A 19,593-nucleotide genomic window follows, 5' to 3' on the forward strand; every position below is an offset into this window, starting at 1 on the left:
TCAATGGACTGACTCTGTGGTCAGTCTCTCCATCAATGGACTGACTGTGCTCAGTCTCCCCATCAATGGACTGACTCTGTAGTCAGTCTCTCCATCAATGGACTGACTCTGTGGTCAGTCTCTCCATCAACAGACTGACTCTGTGGTCAGTCTCTCCATCAATGGACTGACTCTGTGGTCATTCTCTCCATCAATGGACTGACTCTGTGGTCAGTCTCTCCATCAATGGACTGACTGTGGTCAGTCCCTCCATCAATGGACTGACTCTGCGGACAGTCTCCCCATCAACGGACTGACTCTGTGGTCAGTCTCTCCATCAATGGACTGACTCTGTTGTCAGTTTCTCCATCAACGGAATGACTCTGTGGTCAGTCTCTCCATCAATGGACTGACTCTGTGGTCAGTCTCTCCATCAATGGACTGACTGTGGTCAGCCTCTCCATCAATGGACTGACTCTGTGGTCAGTCTCTCCATCAATGGACTGACTGTGGTCAGTCTCTCCATCAATGGACTCACTCTGTGGTCAGTCTCTCCATAATGGACTGACTCTGTGGCCAGTCTCTCCAACAATGGACTGACTCTGTGGTCAGTCTCTCCATCAACGGACTGACTTTGTGGTCAGTCTCTCCATCAACGGACTGACTCTGTGGCCAGTCTCTCCATCAATGGACTGACTCTGTGGTCAGTCTCTCCATCAATGGACTGACTCTGTGGTCAGTCTCTCCATCAACGGACTGACTCTGTGCTCAGTCTCTCCATCAACAGACTGACTCTGTGGTCAGTCTCTCCATCAATGGACTGACTCTGTGGTCAGTCTCTCCATCAATGGACTGACTCTGTGGTCAGTCTCTCCATCAATGGACTGACTCTGTGGTCAGTCTCTCCATCAACGGACTGACTCTGTGGTCAGTCTCTCCATCAACAGACTGACTCTGTGGTCAGTATCTCCATCAATGGACTGACTGTGGTCAGTCTCTCCATCAACGGACTGACTCTGTGGTCAGTCTCCCCATCAACGGACTGACTCTGTGGTCAGTCTCTCCATCAACGGACTGACTCTGTGGTCAGTCTCTCCATCAACAGACTGACTCTGTGGTCAGTATCTCCATCAATGGACTGACTGTGGTCAGTCTCTCCATCAGTGGACTGACTCTGTGGTCAGTCTCTCCATCAACGGACTGACTCTGTGGTCAGTCTCTCCATCAGTGGACTGACTCTGTGGTCAGTTTCTCCATCAATGGACTCACTCTGTGGTCAGTCTCTCCATCAATGGACTGACTCTGTGGTCAGTCTCTCCATCAATGGACTGACTCTGTGGTCAGTCTCTCCATCAATGGACTCACTCTGTGGTCAGTCTCTCCATCAATGGACTGACTCTGTGGTCCGTCTCTCCATCAATGGACTGACTCTGTGGTCAGTCTCTCCATCAGTGGACTCACTCTGCGGCCAGTCTCTCCATCCATGGACTGACTCTGTGGTCAGTCTCTACATCAGTCGGCTCACTCTGTGGCCAGTCTCTCCATCAATGGACTGACTCTGTGGTTTGTCCCTCCATCAACGGACTGACTCTGTGGTCAGTCTCTCCATCAATGGACTGACTCTGTGGTTTGTCCCTCCATCAACGGACTGACTCTGTGGTCAGTATCTCCATCAACGGACTGACTGTGGTCAGTCTCTCCATCAGTGGACTGACTCTGTGGTCAGTTTCTCCATCAATGGACTCACTCTGTGGTCAGTCTCTCCATCAATGGACTGACTCTGTGGTCCGTCTCTCCATTAATGGACTGACTCTGTGGTCAGTCTCTCCATCAACGGACTGACTCTGTGGTCAGTCTCTCCATCAACGGACTGACTCTGTGGTCCGTCTCTCCATCAATGGACTGACTCTGTGGTCCATCTCTCCATCAATGGACTGACTCTGTGGTCAGTCTCTCCATCAGTGGACTCACTCTGTGGCCAGTCTCTCCATCCATGGACTGACTCTGTGGTCAGTCTCTACATCAGTGGGCTCACTCTGTGGCCAGTCTCTCCATCCATGGACTGACTCTGTGGTCAATCTCTCCATTAATGGACTGACTCTGTGGTCCGTCTCTCCATCAATGGACTGACTCTGTGGTCAGTCTCTCCATCAATGGACTGACTCTGTGGTCAGTCTCTCCATCAATGGACTGACTGTGGTCAGTCTCTCCATCAACGGACTGACTCTGTGGTCAGTCTCTCCATCAACAGACTGACTCTGTGGTCAGTCTCTCCATCAATGGACTGACTCTGTGGTCCGTCTCTCCATCAATGGACTGACTCTGTGGTCAGTATCTCCATCAATGGACTCACTCTGTGGTCAGTCTCTCCATAATGGACTGACTCTGTTGCCAGTCTCTCCATCAATGGACTGACTCTGTGGTCAGTCTCTCCATCAATGCACTGACTCTGTGGTCAGTCTCTCCATCAGTGGACTGACTCTGTGGTCAGTATCTCCATCAATGGACTCACTCTGTGGTCAGTCTCTCCATCAATGGACTGACTCTGTGGTCAGTCTCTCCATCAATGGACTGACTCTGTGGTCCGTCTCTCCATCAATGGACTGACTCTGTGGTCAGTCTCTCCATCAATGGACTGACTCTGTGGTCAGTCTCTCCATCGGTGGACTCACTCTGTGGCCAGTCTCTCCATCCATGGACTGACTCTGTGGTCAGTCTCTACATCAGTGGGCTCACTCTGTGGCCAGTCTCTCCCTCCATGGACTGACTCTGTGGTCAGTCTCTCCATTCGTGGACCCACTCTGTGGTCAGGCTCCGCATCCATTTGCTCCAATATTGTTTTCATACATTTCTGGGCATTTTAACTCGAAAAGCATTGATTATAAAGTGTTGTTACGTTTTACTAGGTTTTTTATTATGAATCGTAATTACATTATAGAGCGGATGACTCCATCCAATAATAGTGACACTCACTATCCTGCGTTGCAAAATAATCCATTTGCTTCTTCAGTCACCACTGCATGCTAACTTGCTATTTTTCTCTGCCTATTGATGCTGCAAAGGAAGGTATTCCTTTCTGCCTTCTCATTTACAAACAGTCTGGTATCAAAGAGCATTTCAGACAGCATCTGAACTAGAATGCCTCAATTACACCTCTCTCGATGTGTGTCCATATCTCTTTGTGTCTCATTCTCTCAGTCTCGCAAAGTGTAGAATGTGTCACTGTAGAATGATGGGGAGCTGCCAGCACTGAATTATGTTGATAAATTTCTTTCACATTTCCACCTTCTGGAAACAGCCCCTTCCGGCAAAACTGCAACCTCCGTGCTTGGCTGTGACTTTGTGTTTACCTTCTATTATGGCCTAGAAAGGAGATACTCTTGTAGAGATAGATAAAACAGAGGAAGTAAATTTGCAGTACTGTTTCAGACTGAGCCACAACAGAGAGTGCAAACCGGCAAAAGGCAAATATCAGAAAGTTCCTCACACAGAGAATCTGTGGAATAGACTTTAAAGTTGGCAGAGACAAAAAAACATTAAGGAAAGGTTGCAACGAATTAACTGGAATTGGTCAATTGACCTTCTCCATCCATTGCAGCGTAATTGAATTGGTTTAATACCCGTAAAGACCAACAATATAGCACCATCACCCCCCCCCCCCCCCCCCCCCCCCCCCACCCTTTAGGTGTCAGGTGGAGAAAGCCACTTTGCCCACCAGTGCAGTCATGAAATTATAAACCAGCAGATTCAATCCCTGAGCTTGTGATGAGTTCGCTAAAATCAAATTTGCAACCCTGGGAAAGTGAGAGGAGAAAATCATTTTTTGGGTTCCTACAAGGGTAGTGATTCTGATTGAAAGTCAGTGTGTGATATTCGCTGAATGTTCTATGATGGTCGCTGAAGCTGAGTAACCTACCGCTAATCTGTTTTGAGATATACATGCAAATAATGTGCAAGCTACCACCCGATGGAGGCAGCCCCATCTCCTTTAAGGCCAGTATATATAACTGTAGCAACAAATTCAAGTTTTTAAATCAATGGCAGAGGCATAATCATTTTATTCTGCTGTGAAAACATTTCATTTCTATAGCAGTTTCACCTCTACGATAACTAGCTAGTCTCACTGCCTCTTTGTTTAAAGAAGGAGAAATGTGCATTTATGTAGCACCCTTCATAACTGCAGAAAGTCCCAAAGTACCTTACAATCAATAGGCATGATTTACCGGCCATGTCGCACCCGACTTGGTGACGTGACGAGGTCGTTGAATCTCGCGCGATTCGCAACGCTTGAGACATCTCGAGAGATTCGACCGAACCTCACAAGACGTCACAATCTGGATCTCATCATCACAGTTCTCATTAAATTAAAAGAGTGTTTTTATTTCTTATATTATAAATAACATGCCGTTGTTTCTCTTTTCTTTCAGGACAGCCACACAATTCTATTCCTGTGTGATCTGCACATCCACTTCCCAGTCAGCATCATAGATAATATAAGAAAGCATTGTATAGAAGGGAAATTGGCATATGCCCCTATCGTGATGAGATTGGGCTGCGGCAGTTCTCCTCGTGAGCCTGATGGTAAGCGATCTTGGCAGCACACCTTCCATCTGGAAAGTTCACAGCAGTACATGGTTATCATCACATGACTGGAGGTCAAAGCTTACTTTACTTTGGCCATTATTTGAGTTTGCTCTCTTACATTGTGAGATCCCAGGCCAGCAATGTACTGGGAGGAAAGCAAATTACTGTGGATGCTGGAATCTAAAACAAAAACAGAAAATACTGGGCAACCTTAGCAGGTCTGACAGCATCTGTGGAGAGAGAAGGGAGGTAACGTTTTGCATTTGGATGACTGTCCAAGCTAGAGAGAACTGAAAATAGGGTCAAATTTATATTGTTGTTGGGGGGTGGGGCTTGGAGCACTGGGGCTGGATAGAGAGCCAGCAATCAGTGAAGATTGACAACGATGTCATGGACAGAAAGACAAAGGGAATGTAAATGATGGAGGTAACATTGCCTTTGTCTTTCAAAGATGACATCTTTGTCACTGATCGCTGGCCCTCTCTCCAGCCCCAGTGCTCCAAGCCCCACTCAACAACAATATAAATCTGACCCTATTTTCAGTTCTCTCCAGCTTTGATCAAGAGTCATCCAGACTCAAAACGTTAGCTCCCTTTTCTCTCCACAGATGCCGTTCGACCTGCTGAGATTGTCCAGTATTTTCTGTTTTTGTTTCAGCAATATACTGGGACTGATTGTGGCGGCCATATTCACAGTCAATCAACTTATTTATCAGGACCTTCAGCCACGCCCTTGCTGCTTGAAGCCTTCCAGGACTCGGCTTATGACTGTGCCTGTTGGTTTACAGGAGAATCCTTATACTGAGTTTTCTACTGTCGCGTTAGTATGGCAGAAAGTATTTGCACTCCTGATGCAATTCAGGATGTTGTCCACAGAGAAAAAGAATGCATGGAAAATGGGGATGGGCTAGTCTACTGGGCACACCAGCTGCTGAGGGCTGATGCTGAAATCTAGCCCTCGGATACTCCCAACCCAAGTATTAGATTGATGCATCTGAGTGGTGTTTCAAATTTGTTTTCTTTTCTCTGCTAAAGCAGAAGTAATGCTCACCAGTGACAGAATGCTTAATGCTGTTTGGAGATTAATGAGCCTCGAACTGCCAATTTCTAATGCCGTGTTTATTCCAGGTACAGAATTGTAGTATTGCACATTACAGCGAGGAAACAGTTTTACAGGACAAGTGATTTATTGTCCCGCACCTTCCTCGGTTTTCTCTTGCAGCCCGTGGCTCTAGGATTTCATGACACACAGATAAGGAATGTCCTTGTGGTTGTAATTGCAAGTTCGCTGAATACACTGAGAAACTGAAAAACCCATTTCTCTGAAGCTGTTTCATTATCACAGACCCAGATACAGAGTAGGCACAATTGATGGGGAGATTGTCTTCAGTTACTTTTCCAATTAATGCACTTGCTGCAAATGGAGTGATTTTTTAAGCTGCCACCTTTGTGTTCTCAATTTAGTGCCATCGAACCTTTATAGTGTTAGTAACTAATAAAGATATGAGTGGATGGTATCAGTTAATTTATTTTCCAAGTTTGAAATACACACTCTAGAAATGAGATTTGAGCTTGCTCATCCATCCCATGGCGAAGTGAGAAGGGCCCAGCATGACCCAGAGCCGCACAAAACCAGATGGTTCCAGCTTTGATTTGCTGGGCTCGTTGGGGGGGGCGGGGGGGACGATCAAAGGTTCTTGTGGTAATGGCCATCCAATGATGCCTGTTTCAAGGTGCCCCTGGGGATGCTAGTTGAGGGAAGGATCAGGCTTGGCCTTGGTCTCCAGATACTCAATTGTTCTTTTATCCTTTCATGGGATGTGGGTGTCACTGGCAAGGCTAGCGTTTGTTGCCCATCCTTAATTGCCCTTGAACATAAAAGCTTGCCAAACCACTTAGAGGGCAGTTAAGACTTAATCACATTGCTGTTGATCTGGAGTCACATGCAGACCAGACCAGGTAAGGATGGAAGATTTCCTTGCAAAAAGGACATGAGTGAACCAGGTGGTTTTTTGTGACAATTGACAATAGTTTCATGGTTACCATTATTTGGGCAGCATGGTAGCACAGTGATTAGCACAATTGCTTCACAGCTCCAGCGTCCCAGGTTCGATTCCCGGCTTGGGTCACCGTCTATGCGGAGTCTGCACGTTCTCCCTGTGTGTGCGTGGGTTTCCTCCGGGTGCTCCGGTTTCCTCCCACAGTCGAAAGCAGTACAGGTTAGGTGGATTGGCCATGCTAAATTGCCCTGAAGGTCCAAAAGTGCCCTTAGTGTTGGGTGGGGTTACTGGGTTATGGGGATAGGGCAGAGGTGTGGATTTGGGTCGGGTGCTCTTTCCAAGAGCCGGTGCAGACTCGATGGGCCGAATGGCCTCCTTCTGCACTGTAAATTTTATGATTCTATGATTATTGAGACTGGATTTTTGATTCCAGATGTATTAATTGAATTTAAATTCCACCAGCTGCCATTTGAACCCTTGTCTCCAGAACATTAATGCGGGCCTCTGGATTACTAGTCCAGTGACATTACTACTATGCTACCGTCTCCTCCCATAGTCTGTTGACCCTACGTGCCAAGGCTCACACATAAGCAGTGGCCAGCTGAATGAGGTATCAGAGGGCTAATGGCACCTGTCAAACCTGTTCTCAGTGAAATGACAACACCTTCAAGAGAAAACAGGAAAACAAAAATGGAAGGTCCACATCCAGACACAGGGAGAACAATTTTGTGGCACTTTTTGTTGCCATGCCACCTGGTTCACCTCGATACTGATGGACTATTATCCAAGGTCTGTGCCATCTGTAAGCCAGTTATAATTAGTTCATGGGTTTTCTTTGAGCAATTGAAGTGTCCCAAATACTGACTCATCCTCTTCTTCTTCTACTGCATCTTCAAGGGTACTGGGAAGTAAATGGGTTTGGACTGTTTGGCATCTTTAAAAGCGATTTTGACAAGATCGGAGGAATGAACACCGAGGAATTCCGGGATCGATGGGGTGGAGAGGATTGGGAGCTACTGGACAGGTAACATCAGCAGAGAAAATGGGTTTCCCACCTTAATATTTTGTGCTTTCCTTACACATTTTTCAATGTAGAACTTCAAAAGGAATGGAGGAGGAATGAGCAGACAAGGAACAGCTGAAGTTCAATGTGGAGAAATGTGAAGTGATTCATTTCCGTAGGAAGAACTTGCAGAGACAATATAAAACAACAGGTGCAACCATAAAATGGGTGCAGGAGCAGAGAGACCTGGGTGTAAATGTGCACAAGACATTGAAGGTGGCACGACGGGTTGCAAGAACAGTTTAAAAAGTAGACAGCATTTATTAATAGGGCATGGGGTACAAGAGCAAGGAGGTTATGTTGAACTTGTGCAAGACACTAGTTCATCTTCAGCTGGAGTATTGTGTTCAGTTCTGGATACTACACTTTAAGAAAGATGTGAAGGCATTAGAGAGAGTGCAGAGAAGATTCACAAGAATGGTCCCAAGGATGAGAAATGCAGTAATTAAGATGGATTGGGGAGGTTAGGATTGTTTTCCTTGGCGAAAAGAAGGCTGAGATGAAATAGGATAGAGGTGTTCAAAATCATGAAGGATCTGGACCAAGATGGGGAGAAACTGTTCCCACTCATGAAAGATCGAGAACAGATGTGAAGTAATTGGTAAAAGAAGCAAAAGCGACCGGAGGGAAACATTTTCACTCAGTGAGTGGTTGGGGTCTGGAATGTTCTGTCTGAGAATATGATGGAGGCAGTTTCAATCAAGGCACTCAAAAGAGAATTAGACTGTTATTTGAAATTTGCAGGATTGCTGGGAGAAGGCAGTAGAATGGCACAAAGTAAATTATTCCTTTGGAGGGCCAGTGCAGACATGATGGGCCAAATAGTCGCCTTCTGCATTGTAACAATTCTGTGACCGGTATCTTCCGACATGAGCTGGACTGAAAAATGTGGAGCCAAAGATCTGGGGCGGGATTCTGCCGTAATCGGCGGTGCGGGCAACTCCAGTGGGACGGAGTGGCGTGAACCACTCCGGCATCATCCGCCCCAAGGTGCGGAATCCTCCGCACCTTCAGGGGCTAGGCCCGCCCCGGAGTGGTTTGCACCCCACTGGCCGGCGGGAAAGGGGCTTGGTGCCACGCCAACCGGCACCAAAGGGCCTCCGCCGGCCGGTGTGAGTTGGCACACGCGCGGGAGCGCCAGCGTGTGCTGGCATCATCCCCGTACATGTGCAGAGGGCTTTGTTTCCCCACCGGCAATGGCGGACTGCTACAGCTGCCGGTGCGGAACAATAAAGTGCCCCCACGGCACAGGCCTGCCTGCAGATCGGTGGGCCCCGATCGCGGGCCAGGCCACCGTGGGGTCACCTCCCGGGGCCTGATTCCCCCCGCGCCCCCCCAAGAACCCCAGAGGCGCTCGCGCCGCCAGGTCCCGCCGGTAAGGACCTACTCCAATTTACGCCGGCAGGACCGGCAAAACACGGGCGGGACTTCGGCCCATTGAGGGCCGGAGAACCCGGGCGGCCTCGGGGCCCATTGAGTCGCGTCGGTCCCCGCCATTCTCCGAGGCGGGCGGCGCGATTCACGCCGGGCCAATATTTGGGGGGCTGGAGAATTTGGAGGACGGCGGGAGCGGAATTCACGCCGACCCCCGGTGATTCTTCCACCCGGCATGGGGTCGGAGAATCCCGCCCCTGTTTACATTAGGCTGGAATTTCCAGTTCTGCCACCAGCATGACTGGAAAATCCAGGCCTGTGTTTCTGTGAAGTTAGGAAATTGGCTGAGACAGGAGACAGAGTTTCGGGATAGTGGGCAGTAACACAAAAAGACAGGGTATGCCTTAGTGGTGTCCCGCAGAACATCTGTGTGGGAGGCTCACCTTTTCAGTATATTTATTAACTGTTCAGATGCTGGGGCTGGTTTAGCTCGGTTGACTAGACACTTGGTTCGTGATGCAGAGCGAAGTCAACAGAGCGGGTTCAATTCCCGTACCTGCTGAGGTTATTCATGAAGGTTCTCAACCTTGCCCCTCGCCCGAGGTGTGGTGATTCTCAGGTTACATCACCACCAGTCAGCTCTCCCCTCAAAGAGGCAAAGGCAGGTATATGGATTTAGCCTGCAGATCAGCCATGATCTCAATGAAGACATACTCCTTTTTCTCTATTGCTCTGATTATCACTCCAAAAGGAGCTAGCTTTGATATTTGGCGACGTGATGAGAGAGACAGCAGGACAAGGAGAAAGAATGGGAAAACAGTGTCTCAAGTGTAAGGGATATAGAAAGAGGGGGAGAGAGAGGGGGGCAGGGTTCAGAGAGAGTGAACAAGCAGCTCCAGAGAGACAATGGACAAATGGAGAGAGATATTCGGCCAGTAGTGTCCAGAAAGAGAGAAAGATGGGGGGGGGGGGGGGGGGGCGGGGGGGGGGATAGAGAGAGGCAGAGAGAGAGAGGCAGAGAAGTGGGTCAGCAATGTCCAGCGGGAAAGGGCCACAGTGCCTAGACAGAAAGAGGGATTGTGCCAGCAGTGTCTAAAGAGAGAGACAGAGAGAGTCGGTAAGCACTGACTGAAGATAGAGAGAAAGAGTGCACTAGGATAGTTGGGGCAGCACGGTAGCACAAGTGATTAGCACTGTGGCTTCACAACGCCAGGTCCCAGGTTCGATTCCCCGCTGGGTCACTGTCTGTGCGGAGTCTGCATGTTCTCCCCGTGTCTGCGTGGGTTTCCTCCGGGTGCTCTGGTTTCCTCTCACAGTCCAAAGATGTGCAGGTTAGGTGGATTGGCCATGATAAATTGCCCTCAGTGTCCAAAAAGGTTAGGAGGGGTTATTGGGTTATGGGGATAGGGTGGAAGTGAGGGCCTAAGTGGGTTGGTGCAGACTCGAAGGGCCGAATGGCCTCCTTCTGCATTGTATGTTCTATGTTCTAGTCCTCAGTGAGAGAGAGAAGAGGGGATCGGTAGCACCCACGGGGAGAGAGAGAGAGCTGGAAAGAGTGGATTACTGTGAGAAATCAAGCAACATCAATGACTCAGAGAAAGAGTATGGGCCAGCATTGAGACTCACAGGGTGTGGGCAGCATTGACCCAGAGAGAGGGTGGGCAGCATTGACCCAGAGAGAGGGTGGGCAACATCGCCCCAGAGAGAGTGTGGGCAGCATCGCCCCAGAGAGAGTGTGGGCAGCATCGCCCCAGAGAGAGTGTGGACAGCATCGCCCCAGAGAGAGGGTGTGGGCAGCATCGCCCCAGAGAGAGAGTGTGGGCAGCATCACCCCAGAGAGAGTGTGGACAGCATCGCCCCAGAGAGAGGGTGTGGGCAGCATCGCCCCACAGAGAGAGTGTGGGCAGCATCGCCCCAGAGAGAGTGTGGACAGCACTGCCCCAGAGAGAGTGTGGACAGCATTGACCCAGAGAGAGAGTGTGGACAGCATTGAGCCAGAGAGAGTGTGGACAGCACTGCGCCAGAGAGAGTGTGGACAGCATCACCCCAGAGAGAGAGTGTGGGCAGCATCGCCCCAGAGAGAGAGTGTGGGCAGCATCACCCCAGAGAGAGTGTGGGCAGCATTGCCCCGGAGAGAGTGTGGGCAGCATTGCCCCGGAGAGAGTGTGGACAGCATCGCCCCAGAGAGAGAGTGTGGACAGCATTGCCCGGGAGAGAGAGTGTGGGCAGCATTGCCCCGGAGAGAGTGTGGACAGCATCGCCCCAGAGAGAGAGTGTGGGCAGCATTGCCCCGAAGAGAGTGTGGGCAGCATCGCCCCAGAGAGAGAGTGTGGGCAGCATTGCCCCGGAGAGAGTGGGGGCAGCATCGCCCCAGAGAGAGAGTGTGGGCAGCATTGCCCAGAGAGAGAGTGTGGGCAGCATTGCCCTGGAGAGAGTGCGGGCAGCATCGCCCCAGAGAGACAGTGCGGACAGCACTGCCCCAGAGAGAGTGTGGGCAGCATCGCTCCAGAGAGAGAGTGTGGGCAGCATTGCCCCGGAGAGAGTGTGGGCAGCATCGCCCCAGAGAGAGAGTGTGGGCAGCATCACCCCAGAGAGAGTGTGGACAGCATCGCCCCAGAGAGAGTGTGGGCAGCATCGCCCCAGAGAGTATGGACAGCATTGACCCAGAGAGAGAGAGTGTGGGCAGCATCGCCCAGAGATAGAGTGTGGGCAGCATTGACCCAGAGAGTATAGACAGCATTGACCCAGAGAGAGAGTGTGGGCAGCATCGCCCAGAGAGAGAGTGTGGGCAGCATTGACCCAGAGAGTATGGACAACATTGACCCAGAGAGTGTGGGCAGCATGGACCCAGAGAGTGTGGGCAGCATGGACCCAGAGAGTATGGACAGCATTGTCCCAGAGAGAGAGTGTGGGCAGCATCGCCCAGAGAGAGAGTGTGGGCAGCATTGACCCAGAGAGTATGGACAACATTGACCCAGAGAGTGTGGGCAGCATTGACCCAGAGAGAGAGTATGGGCAGCAATGACAGAGAGGGAGAGTATCGACGGCATTAACCCAGAGAGAGAGTGCTGGCAGCATCGCCCAGAGAGAGAGTGTCGACTGCACTGACAGAGTGTGGGCAGCATCGCCAAAGAGAGTATGGACAACATTGACCCAGAGAGAGAGTGTGGGCAGCATTGACCCAGAGAGAGTGTGGGCGGCATTGACCCAGAGAGAGTGTGGGCAGTATTAACCCAGAGAGAGAGTATGGGCAGCATTGACCCAGAGAGAGAGTGTGGGCAGCATTGACCCAGAGAGAGTATGGGCAGCATTGACCCAGAGAGAGAGTGTGGACAACATTGACACAGAGAGTGTGGGCAGCATTGACGCTGAGAGAGAGTATGGGCAGCATTGACCCAGAGAGAGAGTGTGGACAACATTGACAAAGAGAGTATGGACAACATTGACCCAGAGAGAGAGTGTGGGCAGCATTGACCCAGAGAGAGTGTGGGCGGCATTGACCCAGAGAGAGTGTGGGCAGTATTAACCCAGAGAGAGAGTATGGGCAGCATTGAACCAGAGAGAGAGTGTTGGCAGCATTGACCCAGAGAGAGAGTGTGGACAACATTGACACAGAGAGTGTGGGCAGCATTGACGCCGAGAGAGAGTGTGGGCAGCATTGACCCAGAGAGAGAGTGGGCGGCATTGACGCAGAGAGAGTGTGGGCGGCATTGACCCAGAGAGAGTGTGGGCGGCATTGACCCAGAGAGAGTGTGGGCGGCATTGACCCAGAGAGAGTGTGGGCGGCATTGACCCAGAGAGAGTGTGGGCAGCATTGACCCAGAGAGAGTGTGGGCAGCATTGACCCAAAGAGAGAGTGTGGGCAGCATTGACCCAGAGAGAGTGTGGGCAGCATTGACCCAGAGAGAGTGTGGGCGGCATTGACGCAGAGAGAGTGTGGGCAGCATTGACCCAGAGAGAGAGTGGGCGGCAATGACCCAGAGAGAGTGTGGCCGGCATTGACGCAGAGATAGTGTGGGCAGTATGAACCCAGAGAGAGAGTGTGGGCAGTATTGACGCAGAGAGAGGGTGTGGGCAGCATTGACCCAGAGAGAGTGTGGGCGGCATTGACCCAGAGAGAGTGTGGGCGGCATTGACGCAGAGAGAGTGTGGGCAGCATTGACCCAAAGAGAGAGTGTGGGCAGCATTGACCCAGAGAGAGTGTGGGCAGCATTGACCCAGAGAGAGTGTGCGCGGCATTGACGCAGAGAGAGTGTGGGCAGCATTGACCCAGAGAGAGAGTGGGCGGCATTGACCCAGAGAGAGTGTGGGCGGCATTGACGCAGAGATAGTGTGGGCGGCATTGACCCAGAGAGAGAGTATGGGCAGCATTGACCCAGAGAGAGAGTGTGGGCAGCATTGACCCAGAGAGAGTGTGGGCGGCATTGACCCAGAGAGAGTGTGGGCAGTATTAACCCAGAGAGAGTGTGTGGGAAGTATTGACGCAGAGAGAGAGTGTGGGCAGCATTGACCCAGAGAGAGTGTGGGCGGCATTGACCCAGAGAGAGTGTGGGCAGTATTAACCCAGAGAGAGAGTGTGGGCAGCATTGACCCCGAGAGAGAGTGTGGGCAGCATTGACCCCGAGAGAGTGTGGGCAGCATTGACCCAGAGAGAGAGTGGGCGGCATTGACCCAGGGGGATTGTGGGCAGTATTAACCCAGAGAGTGTGGGCAGCATTGACCCAGAGAGTGGGCAGCATTGACCCAGAGAGAGTGAGGGCAGTATTAACCCAGAGAGAGGGTGGGCAGCATTGACAGAGAGAGAGAGAGTGTGGGCAGCATTGACCCAGAGATAGAGTGTGGACAACATTGACCCAGAGAGTGGGCAGCATTGACCCAGAGAGAGTGAGGGCAGTATTAACCCAGAGAGAGGGTGGGCAGCATTGACAGAGAGAGAGAGAGTGTGGGCAGCATTGACCCAGAGAGAGAGTGTGGACGGCATCGCCCCAGAGAGAAAGTGTGGGCAGCATTGACCCCGAGAGAGAGTGTGTGCAGCATTGACCCAGCGAGAGATTGTGGGCAGCATTGACCCCGAGAGAGTGTGGGCAGCATTGAACATAGAACATAGAACATAGAAAATACAGCACAGAACAGGCCCTTCGGCCCACGATGTTGTGCCGAACCTTTGTCCTAGATTAATCATAGATTATCATTGAATCTACAGTGCAGAAGGAGGCCATTCGGCCCCCTGAGTCTGCACCAGCTCTTGGAAAGAGCACCCTACCCAAACTCAACACCTCCACCCAACACCAAGGGCAATTTGGACATTAAGGGCAATTTATCATTGGCCAATTCACCTAACCCGCACATCTTTGGACTGTGGGAGGAAACCGGAGCACCCGGAGGAAACCCACGCAGACACGGGGAGGACGTGCAGACTCCGCACAGACAATGACCCAAGCCGAAATCGAACCTGGGACCATGGATCTGTGAAGCAATTGTGCTATCCACAATGCTACCGTGCTGCCCTTAAGAACAAATAAATCTACACTATATCATTTTCCCGTAATCCATGTACCTATCCAACAGCTGCTTGAAGGTCACTAATGTTTCCGACTCAACTACTTCCACAGGCAGTGCATTCCATGCCCCCACTACTCTCTGGGTAAAGAACCTACCTCTGATATCCCTCCTATATCTTCCACCTTTCACCTTAAATTTATGTCCCCTTGTAATGGTGTGTTCCACCTGGGGAAAAAGTCTCTGACTGTCTACTCTATCTATTCCCCTGATCATCTTATAAACCTCTATCAAGTCGCCCCTCATCCTTCTCCGCTCTAATGAGAAAAGGCCTAGCACCCTCAACCTTTCCTCGTAAGACCTACTCTCCATTCCAGGCAACATCCTGGTAAATCTTCTTTGCACCTTTTCCAGAGCTTGCACATCCTTCCTAAAATGAGGCGACCAGAACTGTACACAGTACTCCAAATGTGGCCTTACCAAAGTTTTGTACAGCTGCATCATCACCTCACGGCTCTTAAATTCAATCCCTCTGTTAATGAACGCGAGCACACCATAGGCCTTCTTCACAGCTCTATCCACTTGAGTGGCAACTTTCAAAGATGTATGAACATAGACTCCAAGGTCTCTCTGCTCCTCCACAATGCCAAGAACTCTACCGTTAACCCTGTATTCCGCATTCATATTTGTCCTTCCAAAATGGACAACCTCACACTTTTCAGGGTTAAACTCCATCTGCCACTTCTCAGCCCAGCTCTGCATCCTATCTATGTCTCTTTGCAGCCGACAACAGCCCTCCTTACTATCCACAACTCCACCAATCTTCGTATCGTCTGCAAATTTACTGACCCACCCTTCAACTCCCTCATCCAAGTCATTAATGAAAATCACAAACAGCAGAGGACCCAGAACTGATCCCTGCGGTACACCACTGGTAACTGGGATCCAGGCTGAATATTTGCCATCCACCACCACTCTCTGACTTCTATCGGTTAGCCAGTTCGTTATCCAACTGGCCAAATTTCCCACTATCCCATGCCTCCTTACTTTGTGCAGAAGCCTACCATGGGGAACTTTATCAAATGCCTTACTAAAATCCATGTACACTACATCCACTGCTTTACCTTCATCCACATGCTTGGTCACCTCCTCAAAGAATTCAATAAGATTTGTAAGGCAAGACCTACCCCTCACAAATCCGTGCTGACTATCCCTAATCAAGCAGTGTCTTTCCAGATGCTCAGAAATCCTATCCTTCAGTACCCTTTCCATTACTTTGCCTACCACCGAAGTAAGACTAACTGGCCTGTAATTCCCAGGGTTATCCCTAGTTCCTTTTTTGAACAGGGGCACGACATTCGCCACTCTCCAATCCCCTGGTACCACCCCTGTTGACAGTGAGGACGAAAAGATAATTGCCAACGGCTCTGCAATTTCATCTCTTGCTTCCCATAGAATCCTTGGATATATCCCGTCAGGCCCGGGGGACTTGTCTATCCTCAAGTTTTTCAAAATGCCCAACACATCTTCCTTCCTAACAAGTATTTCCTCGAGCTTACCAATCTGTTTCACACTGTCCTCTCCAACAATATCGCCCCTCTCATTTGTAAATACAGAAGAAAAGTACTCATTCAAGACCTCGCCTATCTCTTCAGACTCAATACACAATCTCCCGCTACTGTCCTTGATCGGACCTACCCTCGCTCTAGTCATTCTCATATTTCTCACATATGTGTAAAAGGCCTTGGGGTTTTCCTTGATCCTACCCGCCAAAGATTGTTCATGCCCTCTCTTAGCTCTCCTAATCCCTTTCTTCAGTTCCCTCCTGGCTATCTTGTATCCCTCCAATGCCCTGTCTGAACCTTGTTTCCTCAGCCTTACATAAGTCACCTTTTTCCTCTTAACAAGACATTCAACCTCTCTTGTCAACCATGGTTCCCTCACTCGACCATCTCTTCCCTGCCTGACAGGGACATACATATCAAGGACACGTAGCACCTGTTCCTTGAACAAGTTCCACATTTCACTTGTGTCCTTCCCTGCCAGCCTATGTTCCCAACTTATGCACTTCAATTCTTGTCTGACAACATCGTATTTACCCTTCCCCCAATTGTAAACCTTGCCCTGTTGCACGTACCTATCCCTCTCCATTACTAAAGTGAAAGTCACAGAATTGTGGTCACTATCTCCAAAATGCTCCCCCACTAACAAATCTATCACTTGCCCTGGTTCATTACCCAGTACTAAATCCAATATTGCCCCTCCTCTGGTTGGACAATCTACATACTGTGTTAGAAAAGCTTCCTGGACACACTGCACAAACACCACCCCATCCAAACTATTTGATCTAAAGAGTTTCCACTCAATATTTGGGAAGTTAAAGTCGCCCATGACTACTACCCTATGACTTCTGCACCTTTCCAAAATCTGTTTCCCAATCTGTTCCTCCACATCTCTGCTACTATTGGGGGGCCTATAGAAAACTCCTAACAAGGTGACTGCTCCTTTCCTATTTCTGACTTCAACCCATACTACCTCAATAGGGTGATACTCCTCGAACTGCCTTTCTGCAGCTGTTATACTATCTCTAATTAATAATGCCACCCCCCCACCTCTTTTACCACCCTCCCTAATCTTATTGAAACATCTATAACCAGGGACCTCCAACAACCATTTCTGCCCCTCTTCTATCCAAGTTTCCGTGATGGCCACCACATCGTAGTCCCAAGTACCGATCCATGCCTTAAGTTCACCCACCTTATTCCTGATGCTTCTTGCGTTGAAGTATACACACTTCAACCCATCTCCGTGCCTGCAAATACTCTCCTTTGTCAGTGTTCCCTTCCCCACTGCCTCATTCCATGCTTTGGCGTCCTGAATATCGGCTACCTTAGTTGCTGGACTACAAATCCGGTTCCCATTCCCCTGCCAAATTAGTTTAAACCCTCCCGAAGAGTACTAGCAAACCTCCCTCCCAGGATATTGGTGCCCCTCTGGTTCAGATGCAACCCGTCCTGCTTGTACAGGTCCCACCTTCCCCAGAATGCGCTCCAATTATCCAAATACTTGAAGCCCTCCCTCCTACACCATTCCTGCAGCCACGTGTTCAACTGCACTCTCTCCCTATTCCTAGCCTCGCTATCACGTGGCACCGGCAACAAACCAGAGATGACAACTCTGTCTGTCCTGGCTTTCAACTTCCAGCCTAACTCCCTAAACTTGTTTATTAAAGTTTGTTAAAGAGTGAGGGCGGCATTCACGCAGAGAGAGTGTGGGCAGCATTGACCCAGAGAGAGAGTGGGCGGCATTGACCCCGAGAGAGTGTGGGCAGCATTGACCCAGAGAGAGAGTGGCCAGCATCGCCCAGAGAGAGAGTGTCGACTGCACTGACAGAGTGTGGGCAGCATCGCCAAAGAGAGTATGGACAACATTGACCCACAGAGAGAGTGTGGGCAGCATTGACCCAGAGAGAGTGTGGGCGGCATTGACCCAGAGAGAGTGTGGGCAGTATTAACCCAGAGAGAGAGTATGGGCAGCATTGACACAGAGAGAGAGTGTGGGCAGCATTGACCCAGAGAGAGTATGGGCAGCATTGACCCAGAGAGAGAGTGTGGACAACATTGACACAGAGAGTGTGGGCAGCATTGACGCTGAGAGAGAGTGTGGGCAGCATTGACCCAGAGAGAGAGTGGGCGGCATTGACGCAGAGAGAGTGTGGGCGGCATTGACCCAGAGAGAGTGTGGGCGGCATTGACCCAGAGAGAGTGTGGGCGGCATTGACCCAGAGAGAGTGTGGGCGGCATTGACCCAGAGAGAGTGTGGGCGGCATTGACCCAGAGAGAGTGTGGGCGGCATTGACCCAGAGAGAGTGTGGGCAGATTTGACCCAAAGAGTGAGTGTGGGCAGCATTGACCCAGAGAGAGTGTGGGCAGCATTGACCCAGAGAGAGTGTGGGCAGCATTGACCCAGAGAGAGAGTGGGCAGCATCGCCCAGAGAGAGAGTGTCGACTGCACTGACAGAGTGTGGGCAGCATCACCAAAGAGAGTATGGACAACATTGACCCAGAGAGAGAGTGTGGGCAGCATTGACCCAGAGAGAGTGTGGGCGGCATTGACCCAGAGAGAGTGTGGGCAGTATTAACCCAGAGAGAGAGTATGGGCAGCATTGACCCAGAGAGAGAGTGTGGGCAGCATTGACCCAGAGAGAGTATGGGCAGCATTGACCCAGAGAGAGAGTGTGGACAACATTGACACAGAGAGTGTGGGCAGCATTGACGCAGAGAGAGTGTGGGCAGCATTGACCCAGAGAGAGAGTGGGCGGCATTGACGCAGAGAGAGTGTGGGCGGCATTGACCCAGAGAGAGTGTGGGCAGCATTGACCCAGAGAGAGTGTGGGCGGCATTGACCCAGAGAGAGTGTGGGCAGCATTGACCCAGAGAGAGTGTGGGCAGCATTGACCCAGAGAGAGAGTGGGCAGCATCGCCCAGAGAGAGAGTGTCGACTGCACTGACAGAGTGTGGGCAGCATCACCAAAGAGAGTATGGACAACATTGACCCAGAGAGAGAGTGTGGGCAGCATTGACCCAGAGAGAGTGTGGGCGGCATTGACCCAGAGAGAGTGTGGGCAGTATTAACCCAGAGAGAGAGTATGGGCAGCATTGACCCAGAGAGAGAGTGTGGGCAGCATTGACCCAGAGAGAGTATGGGCAGCATTGACCCAGAGAGAGAGTGTGGACAACATTGACACAGAGAGTGTGGGCAGCATTGACGCAGAGAGAGTGTGGGCAGCATTGACCCAGAGAGAGAGTGGGCGGCATTGACGCAGAGAGAGTGTGGGCGGCATTGACCCAGAGAGAGTGTGGGCAGCATTGACCCAGAGAGAGTGTGGGCGGCATTGACCCAGAGAGAGTGTGGGCAGCATTGACCCAGAGAGAGTGAGGGCGGCATTCACGCAGAGAGAGTGTGGGCAGCATTGACCCAGAGAGAGAGTGGGCGGCATTGACCCAGAGAGAGTGTGGGCGGCATTGACGCAGAGATTGTGTGGGCAGTATGAACCCAGAGAGAGAGTGTGGGCAGTATTGACGCAGAGAGAGAG

General features: G+C 50.6%; 1 protein-coding gene across 2 annotated transcripts in view; it reads left to right on the forward strand.

Annotated features, from left to right (window-relative positions):
- LOC140431000 (N-acetyl-beta-glucosaminyl-glycoprotein 4-beta-N-acetylgalactosaminyltransferase 1-like) overlaps positions 1 to 19,593 on the forward strand; it is a 1,349,192-nt gene that overhangs the window by 1,195,673 nt on the left and 133,926 nt on the right. For both annotated transcript variants that reach the window (XM_072518891.1, XM_072518892.1), the window contains 2 exons: positions 4,407 to 4,560; positions 7,460 to 7,586. In XM_072518891.1, the coding sequence (XP_072374992.1) occupies positions 4,407 to 4,560; positions 7,460 to 7,586 (281 nt within the window). The remainder of the gene's footprint in view (positions 1 to 4,406; positions 4,561 to 7,459; positions 7,587 to 19,593) is intronic.

Source organism: Scyliorhinus torazame, chromosome 10 (assembly GCF_047496885.1).
Source record: "Scyliorhinus torazame isolate Kashiwa2021f chromosome 10, sScyTor2.1, whole genome shotgun sequence".
Classification (NCBI taxonomy): Eukaryota; Metazoa; Chordata; class Chondrichthyes; order Carcharhiniformes; family Scyliorhinidae; genus Scyliorhinus; species Scyliorhinus torazame.